The sequence below is a fragment of the Gadus macrocephalus genome, chromosome 18, assembly GCF_031168955.1.
Source record: "Gadus macrocephalus chromosome 18, ASM3116895v1".
NCBI lineage: Eukaryota > Metazoa > Chordata > Actinopteri > Gadiformes > Gadidae > Gadus > Gadus macrocephalus.
In genome coordinates this window covers 8,275,956-8,285,955 of record NC_082399.1, presented here as the reverse complement: position 1 = coordinate 8,285,955, position 10,000 = coordinate 8,275,956, and the positions used below count along the sequence as shown (strand labels likewise).

Genomic DNA, 10,000 nt, shown 5'->3' with positions numbered 1-10,000 from the left:
AAAGTGTGGTTTCATGGTATGTGTGTGTTGTTATTCAGTCTATCTCAGATTAAACAGTTTTGGGACCAACATCGATTTTGACACTTTCCTCAGGGGCGGCCATTATTTTAAAATTCAGGGGACGGCGGTGCTCCTTCATCATGAACGGAAACTCCCTCCTCGAGCACTGATTGGTCCAATCGTCTTTACATTTTTGGGAAGATGCTTTCAACAGGCTAGCGGCCCAGAATGCTCTGCAGGGAAACAGAATGTGGACTGGGCGAGACCTGGATGGTCGAAAACCTGAGCCAGTCAAGAGGCCCTCAACCAGCCCAGGGGCCCCCAGCCATTCTAGGGACCCTCAGTCAATCTAGGGGCCCTCAGCCAGTGAAGGGGCCCTTAGCAAATCCAGGGGCCATCATCAAGTCCAGGGGCCCTCAGTCAATACAGGGGACGTCAACCAGACCAGGGGCCCTCACCATGTCCAGGGGGCCTCAGCAAGTCCAGGGTCTGTCAACCGGACCCGGGGCCCTCAGCAAGTCCAGGGTCCCTCAGCAAGTCCAGGGTCTGTCAACCAGACCAGGGGCCCCCAGCAAGTCCAGGGTCGGCCAGCAGACCAGGGGCCAACACTTCCTCCCAGAGAGGCAGCGTTGTGGGAGCCATCGGCTGCCAGAGCGTGCCTTGGCTGGCCAGACCAGCTCCAGTCCCCCCCTCCCACCTCCCCACTTCCCCCTGGCCCTAGGGGCAGCCCAGGCCTTTCTTGTTTGGAAAACTGCACTCCTGCTTTTCATCCCACAGACGGAAAGTTTGAGTTGAACATGAATATGTCTTTCATCGTGTGTCAGGATAAATTATCGCCTCTCTTGAGGAAGGGCAGCGCTTTAAAGGAGCTTTCTCGCTGACAGAGAGGATGCGTGAAAAACTCCCAAAAGTTGAAGCACACACACACATAAACACCCATACACATTCACACACACGTCTGGAAAGATTCCGGTTGCCTAGAGTGAATAGCTAATCATACATGTGGCCAGTTGTACACAGAAGTGACATTTCAAAGAGTGGGCACTCTCTCTCCCTGGGTATAGTTTTTTTGCCAAGAATGTATTTGATCGGGAAAAAAGCCTCGTGAGAATTCACATTTTAACTTCGGACAAACAGGGTTGCATTGTTTCTAGTGTTTCTTACGATCGAGGGCAATGCCTGTGCTCTGCCACACACAGAAATGTCCATGTGTGAATGGAATTACATCAGAAGACTGGATGGAAGAACGGAAGAGAAAGAACGAGAGCTGGAGATGCCATTCATGGCTTCATAACATTTCTATGTTATGAAGGTCAAGGTTCAAGGTTACCATTATATTTGCTATCACCTGGGTTTCATTTGCTTGTTTTCTGACCAACCTTGAGTTAGTCATGTTGTTGTTTGGCATTTGTTTAGAAGCTTATGACTACTGTTAAGATACAACATTATTAGTATTTGATTATTCACTTGGAGAAAGTAAAAAAAAAAAAGTAAAAAAGAAAAAGAAACCCTTTGAAACTCAAAAACAACCTCTTAAACACTTACAGACATTCTGCACATTAAAGTCATTCCTTTGGGGTCCTTGTGGGGTGGATTGTGGCGGAGTGGAGCGTGTCTGCTGGGTGTATTTGCTCAGACGAGGTCCTGGGATTAAGGGCTTCTCCTGTGGGATCCAGGGAAAACACCGGTCTGATCCCCGCGCCGTGTCCCCCTCGGTGGACGCACGCTCCGCCGCCCACCCAGACACCCGCGTACTCACACCCAGCAACTCACGCCCAGCCCTACTGCACTCCCAGTGGTGTTTTCCTGTGACTTGGAATACATGTGTGTGGGTGTACCTGTTTGTGTGTGTTTCACAGGTGTACAATGCGGCCACACATGCACAAGCACAAACACCTCCATGGATACGTTGAAGAGATGTTTTTTTTCCCAAAGACGCAGTTTGTCACATCAGTCTATAGCCCTACACTTACTGTGCCTAGGTGTGTGTGTGAGTGTGTGTGTGTGCGTGTGTGTGTGTGTGTGTGTGTGGGTGTGTGTGTGTGTGTGTGGGTGTGTGTGTGTGTGCAGGTTGAAGACCAAGATCAGGGCAGAGCTTGGTGGCTTAGTCAGGGCTCAGAAGAGTCAGGGGTCCGTTGGGTGGCACGGAGGGGTCTTAATTGTACACAGGTGACTTCACCCGGGACCTTATGTACTTCGATTCCATGGCACGCATGCCCCCTCCCCCGCCGCCAAAAACAGACGCGGACACACGCAAAGACACACACAGGGCCTCCACACACACCACACCCCACACAGACGCACACACAGAGAGTGAAAGGCCCACTGTGGGATGTAAATGCGATTGGATGGGCATAAACTGGAGCAATGATGAAATATGGAACATAAACAATTGGTTTGTGAGTTAGTGTGTCTGTTTGTGTGTGTGTGTGTGTGTGTGTGTGTGTGTGCATATGCCTTCGCCAGTAAGCTTGTGAGCAGATTATAAAAATGATGAAAGCGAGATGACTGACTTAAAAAAAACTCCATCTGTCTTCCTACAGCTTAAAGCAAAAAAAAACATGCCGAAAGCAAAGAAAGAAAAGATAGAAACAAACCGTGTGCGGGTTAGACCAAGCTCACGCTCCCTGCGCGTCCACGCCGCTTTGAATCGAGCCCGATGCCGCCTGACAGCGCGGCGCCTGTGTGTTCGCCGTTCCAACAAAGCAGATGTTGTCGTTTCACTTCCTCCCCTCTGCCGTTCCGCTGGCCTTCAGAGTCCCAGACGGGGAGAACGGACGCACAAGAGCCGTCCCCGTTTGTCACTCTGACGGCGCTCCATTCAACTCCACCGAGTGTAGGCGGAGGGGCACGGGGAGGAACAGCAAACAAACGGCTCCACGCTGATGGACTTTGTCAACAAACACAACATCCTCATCCACGCGAGCGGGTGGGGGGGGGTATTTGGGGTCCCTTGGGGGCCCTTCTCAAGACTCCCTTGCTCGCTGGAAGTCTAAGCTGTCTGCACAGATACGCTTGTCTGGCTTATTTGACTCCGGTGGCTAACAAATGTCCCGCATACTCATTACTGGTCCTCGTACTAAAGGGTGCCAGTCACTTAGAGCGCCCCGAGCCGTTTCCTGAGCTACGTCCCTCGACTCGCGTCCTAGCTGATGACAGTCGGGCTGACTTGGGAAGAGAAAAACAGTCTTTATGGGTTGGTGGAAATGGAATAAATGGACAACGTTGTTGTCAGTCGAGCAGGGCGCTGCTAGTAAGTAAGTACTTCAGACATCAAACATGTAGTTTTCATAGTATTGAGAGAACCATAGGCTTTCGAGATATGAAATGGTTCTATAGTAGCACTTTAGTTGACCACACGCTGGTGTCTCACACATTCGGTGGCATTACCTACCTCAGTGTTCAAGTGTTGTCTTGTACTGCGTCAATCGTCATTTATAGCAAAACACCCCAACATGGACTGTGTTACACTGCCAAGGGACAAGAAAGTTCCACTGCTGAGCATTATAGTTCAACAACCTCGCCCTCATCAAAACTATATTAATTTCAAAGTGCACACTACAATACAATACAATACTTTTCCCTACATATTCAAGTATCCAGTGCATGAGCCGAGTAACAAAACCACGCCAAATTCTTACACTTACACTTTCTTACACCCTTTTAACTCTTCATGAGTCCAAAAATAAAGCTGTCAGGCTGAAGGCACGGTTTTAAGATGTGATGTCACTGAGGTTGAGCAGAGACAGGCAGTTAGAATATGAGAAGGGGTCCTAGGAGAGACAGGACAGTAGCAAGTGTATTTATCTGTATTAAGTCGATCATGCGAGAAGAATGAGCTTGTCAGCGCCTTTGATGCCCACCCTCCCTTTACTTTGCAGATCAGTATCCTGTTACGCTGTATGAATGGAATGACCATAGCATGAAATTATATATATTTTTTCCATTACGCCATCACAGAGACGAGGCAAAGAAACACGCAAGTAAAAAGTGCACAACATTTACATAACAGTATACTTTATATATATTTTTCTATCATTGAAATTCCAACAGGTTTTTAAATTAGGTCGACAACAATCAACAACGGAAAGAAAAATAACGTAATAACAACGGTGAACACTGAGGGCAACCCCCCAAAAAAACAGTAACGTTAAGAACTCCAAAGAAACCGAAACAAAACACTGATGGTTTTTCGAGTCTCTTTGACGGACATCTGCTTTGGGAGAAGGCGGCACGCAGCACTCGCCGATATAAATGGAAAACACAACACGGCCATTGTTGGCCCCCGTCTCGTGGTCTCCGAACAGAGCCCCTGTATACACATTGCCTCGGGGCCGAGGAAGCCCAATGACATCAAGTGTATTCAGTTCACAAGGAGGCATGCGTGGAGAGAAATGTGAGTCCCCCAGTCTGGCGGGAGGACCCTCCTTCAGGGAGTCTTTACTGTACAGCAGCAGCAGCAGCGCGGCTGGTTGCTTGGATCCCTGTGACCACTATCTGTGCCTTTACACGTAATGAAGTGAATTGTGGGTAAAAACCCTCGCTCAAACTGATGAATTCTGACAGCGGTGGAAATGGAGAGGGCTGGACGGAGGCAAGGGCGGGAAATGTTTCTTGTAGTGAGTTTGTATATTATAATGGGCAGGAAAGAAATTTATATTGGACAGAAGAAAATACATAGGATGGACGCTATTCAACAAAAATAAACGTATGAATACATTAATTATAACATGGTAATATATATCGGTGAGTTAGTCAAAATATCGTGTAACTTCTATAAATACATTTAAAAAATAAATGTTTCATTTTATTATACAATCAAACAAACGCATTTCGAAAACCGCTTGCTATGCTTCAGATATGGCATTTAATCGCACAGTAAGGCCTTTTTAATCTCGGCGTCCCAGACGATGCAATTACTATAAACTTCATAGAGACGAGAGCCGCACACCATAATCCATGTATAACAGCTCTGAACCACTTGCCTTTTGAAATTACAGTGACGTATCATCCTGCACCTTTAAACTAGTAAAACACCGACTCAAATGTTATGTTTGCGTTAGCACTGATGATGGATCATTACATCGTAGGATGGAAAGAAATTGCATATCTTTTTGTGTCAAAAAGGGGGCAGATTACACCCCATTTTGTTTCTCACAAATACATATTGCTTCGGCTTGGGGCTTCGGCCGGGCCGTAGCGGTCTCAGTGTCACTGAGAACCCAAGAAAGAGGCACTTTTTAGTCAGTCATCCCAACCGAATATCCGGCCGGTCATCTGGTAGAACTTCATGTTGAAGGGCCGGTAGAAGTCCCGTAGCCTCTGCACCACCTCAGGGTTAATGTTGGGGTGGGTCCGTCCTTTGGTTTTCCCCAGGCAGTGCGGCTTACTGCTGCCCTCGGCCTTCTTCAGACAGGGGAAGCCCTTGGTCTGGTTGAAGTAAAAGTGTTTGTCCGTGATGATCCTCTTGAGTCCCAGGAAGTCCTGCACGCGGCCCAGCTCCCCGGCCGGGTCGCTGATGAGTCGCTCGCCGCTCACAAACAGGATCTGGCCCATGGGGAAGTACTGCAGCCAGTTGTCCAGGTGCTTGGCGTAGATCCCTATCTGGATGGCGCTCCACGAGGTGTCGATGAGGCCCGTGGTTCTGTTCTTGAAGGTGAGGCTCTCGAAGGACGGGATGTCGGGCTTCTTGGACAGGGTCTGGGTGTAGTCGGAGATGGCCCTGGTGACGGGGTCCCGCACCACCACGATCAGCTTGGTGTCCCGGGACATGGCGGAGATCCGGGCCGGGGCCTCTCGGGTCACAAAGTAGCTGGGGGTCTTCTCCATGGTGATCTGGCCCTCCAGGGTCTTGGGCATCAGCTCTCTGCGGAGAGGAGGAGGAGAGCATGATGGTAATGTTTCATTGATTCGTTTGAATATAAAAATCTAGGCTCAATGAATTCTCATCACTCTGCCTGAAACGTATCATCCGTTCAAGAATAACATTAATGATATGTATTGGGTGTCGGAATTTCCGAAACCCCATGAAGTTCTAGCAGATATTAGCCAACACTGTGTTCCTGTGTCATATGTGTGTAGAGTCTTGCTGCTCTATCTTCTGCTGAGGGCATAAGGGGACCATCCAGATGCCACCATAAGTGGTGCTTAATGTAGCCCAAGGGCTCTTGGAGGGAAGGACGTCCCCTGGGTGGGATTGAAAGTGAGGATTTCTCACTCTTCAATCTGTCTCAATGCCCATAGTGGCAAGGCATTCCTCCATCGCCGGTTGTAAAACACACATAAGACACATGAGCTGAACACCTATTATCTTACATAATAGACAATGTCAAATAGTCTAACTAGCTATAGTTGAGGATATTATTTAGAAAGTCTGTGTATTTGTGCTGTAATAGCTCCCGCAGATCTTGCCGAGTGCCAGGTACATAATGGCAAGCTAGAATTAGCAAAAATCTATAAAAAATAACTACTTTTACAAGACAAAGCTAAATAACACGTGAAAACGCAGGAAATGATCCCTTGCTCATAAATCCCATCTCAAATATTTACCTAGGAAAAAAATCCCCTAATATGGGCGGCCCTGTTCTTATTTAATTTTTGTCATTGAATAACAGCAAGAAGCAAGAGAATCCAGTCGGCCATGACACCTCCCTCCACTCACTCTCTATGGCTCATCACAGGTGCCGGCTGTCACAGGACAGTGACCTGAACCAAAGTGGGTAAAAGCTTGTGATGAATGATTAATCACTCCTTCTCTTTCTCTCTCTCTCTGTCTCTCTGCCATTTAGAGCCTCTACAGACTACAAGTTTAAAATTCATCAAAGTACAGAATGCAAGTCTCAATTATTCATCTTCAACTCTGCTGGAGCTGCTGCGAAGCCCAAAGTGGCGGAGACAAAGTGGCCCGGGCTACTCCCTGGGTAGACTCCGGGTCGGTCTACTCCCTGGATACAGGGCCTTGAACTGCTTTTTCCAAAAGTGTAGGGCAAAGGGTTTAACACTTAATTTTAGAGTAGTTTAAAGAATATATCAAAAACTAAAAAGAAATCTCACGACCGGAATCTTTCCTTCCTTTTTTTTTGGTTTGGGCCACCAAACCAAAATTGCATTTCTAACAGACTGGTAAAGGACCATGCTCCGCTTAGCATGCACACAGCTAGACGAGACAGACACAACGGAGACATGTTGCCGATCCCAGAGTTTACACACAAACACACACAGACGCACACACACACACACACACACACACACACACACACACACACACACACACACACACACACACACACACACACACACACACAGTGAACTACACCAGGTGTCACTCTCCATGTAATGGCTGGTCTCACCCAGAGTGCTAACACTCGCTCGAATCAACTTCAACAGAAAACAAAGACACAAACACACAATGTCCTGCAGAACAAATTTGAAAAGAGACATAAAACACTATAGTATCAGATTGATCGGTTTGGTACCTTAGGTAATGGTGTTCATTTTAGTACGTAATAGGGCTAACCTTAAGCCAGACCTTACTAAATAAAATAAGACAAAGTTCAATGATTAGAAATAACAAAAAGGGTTAAGGTTAACCCTCACCCTTTTAGTAAAAAAAATTAAAATTATAAACAAATAATAACTAATAATAAACTAAATTAATGTATACATTAATTGCTTAGTCAAAATGAACACCATTAGTAAATCATAGACCATCGGTTAACCGTTCATTAACTGTCTAGATAATTGCTAGTTAAGGTTTATCACTTAATTAACTAAAGCTATTTAATAGTTTTACCCTTATTGTGAAGTGGTCCCAACCCACTGTAGACCACAAGGTCACCTCCGAGGATGGCGACACAGCAAGGAAGGAAGTGTTTCGATGAGGAGGAAACGAGCAACACAGGCGCACTCCCTTCCTTCCTCCTGCAACATTGGCTAGTCGATACATCATTGACCTCCCCATCCACTCAGAAAACTCTAGCCCAAGGGACTCCGGCAAGGTCCACTGCCACCTGCTTCTCTCTTATTAGAGTAGACCACGTCATTGTTGAACGCTTGATTCTGATTGGTTAATTACGTTCCAAGGGTACATATTCTTTTTCAACCACGGAAAACCTTGGCCAAATCAATGTTCGACCAATCTAACATCAAAACCTACAGTCAAACACGGCTATCGACCACATGTTTCCTTGACACCGCAAAAACAATATGCTCAATGCACTGTGGAAGAATATGTGAATTTCAGTTGTTTCACTTGGACAAGCAGAATTAACACTATTAGTTACATAATGCCATGTACTTTAAACCTATGAGGTCATCTGCGAACATGAGAAAATAAACAAGTGGTGTCAAGCTGCATTCAATCCAAGGCCATGTGTAGGAGACTAGGAGAGTGCATTATTGGATTAGAGAAACTAAGCCGATTGGTCAATTAAAACAAAAGGCTGGGAGTCAGGAGACAGATCATTGATCGCTGATGGATCACCGACGGTGGTAGCTGTCTTTCGCGTGTCTCGCTGCCTGTCGACGACATGCCAGACGCTAACCACAGGGGGAATGCAGAGCAAGGACAGCAGATGCTGCTGTAGGATGAAAGAAATAAGGTGGGCTTTCTCTTTGTCATGAAAGAAACATGAGTTTGTTTCTAAAGGTAACATTCATATTTAATAAGCTGCATCTTGCTTGTGGTGTGTCAATGCACCACACTGGTTTGGTGTTGCTAAGGCACTTTCACTATGAACTGCAATAGAGGTTAAATTGTGTGTGTGTGCGTTTGTGTTTGTGTGAGCGACAGTGAGAGAGAGAGAGAATGTATGTGTGTGCGTGTGAGTGTGTGTGTGTTTACGTAGGAGGGGCCTGGTGGCCAGAATGAACCTATCACTGTTTGGATACATTGAGGAAGTAACTGAGCCATGATGTTGGTAAAGGAAACTTTAATTACTTTTCAAAGATTGTTTTCATGACCCTTAGTACTTTGCACATGTGCAGCATTAGTCCCGGTCGATGTTTTGATATTAAATTTACACAGCGTTCGCAAATGTTTGGCAAGAAAAATTAGTTTCGTCTGTATATTGATTGAACCTACTGTTTGTATAGCTTTTCAAGACAAAAAAGTATACTTATAACAATATTGAATGCTTAAGACAAGCACACTACAGGGAGGGGATGAGATGCTAGGGTTAAACCGTGACCTCATTGCAGTACAGCTCTCCTATTGGCTAATGCCAGGTCGGACCTGGCAACGGATCGAGGGAGCAAAACTAGGAGGTTTTCGCTGTAAACATTCAAACGTTTTTTTTCCCGTTCTCCCGCAACACAGCATGTGGTGTGCTCTCAAATTAAACTTTATCGGCAGAATAGGTGATGTAAGAGACGACAAAGTCTTTCCAAGTGCCTCAAGATTTACTGCCGGTTCCCAGCGGCCGGCTTTGATGGCGTCTCTGGGATGGTAAAATATGACTCTCGGGAGGCAGCAGATGCGAGGACTAGAGAGCACCAGGGCTCGAAGGAACTGCACTCAGATTCAAATCAGATGTACGTAACCAAAGACCCCCACAGCACATACACCCTAGACCTACTTTTTAATCAACAACGAAAATAAAACGAAAATAAAATTGTTGCCCTAAATTTTGCATAAAATGGAAAAAACTAATGAAATTAGGTGACAAGAGAATGTATGACACAGCAAAGAAACCAGCCAACGGATGAGACGATGATCTACGTGTATCCGACAGGAGATGGTGAATCCATCAGGGCTTGGGCAACACTCCCGTGGTCCTATCCCAGCGTGCCAGGGCCTTATAGGAGTGACTCTATTCCCCGTAAACACACACATCCTAAGGGACATGGCAGTGGAGTGGCTGTACCGACTCAATATGTCCTTTGTGTGCCAGCCTATAAAGTGACCACTTTAAGACCATGATGCATCACTGCATCTCGCTTGCCAACTGCATACGTTTCAAGAAAATAAAAATAAAAACCTAAAAAACAACTCATATTCCAC

General features: G+C 46.2%; 2 protein-coding genes across 2 annotated transcripts in view; one reads left to right on the top strand and one right to left on the bottom strand.

The window, feature by feature from the left end:
• The window catches only part of LOC132446123 (heparan sulfate glucosamine 3-O-sulfotransferase 3A1-like), a 33,891-nt gene that overhangs the window by 19,043 nt on the left and 4,848 nt on the right, over positions 1–10,000 (top strand). The gene's annotated exons all lie outside the window — the stretch shown is intronic.
• LOC132446713 (heparan sulfate glucosamine 3-O-sulfotransferase 3B1-like) overlaps positions 4,001–10,000 on the bottom strand; it is a 6,494-nt gene continuing 494 nt past the window's right edge. The window contains exon 2 of the mRNA XM_060037151.1: positions 4,001–5,928. Within this exon, the coding sequence (XP_059893134.1) occupies positions 5,245–5,928 (684 nt within the window). The 3' untranslated portion in view covers positions 4,001–5,244. The remainder of the gene's footprint in view (positions 5,929–10,000) is intronic.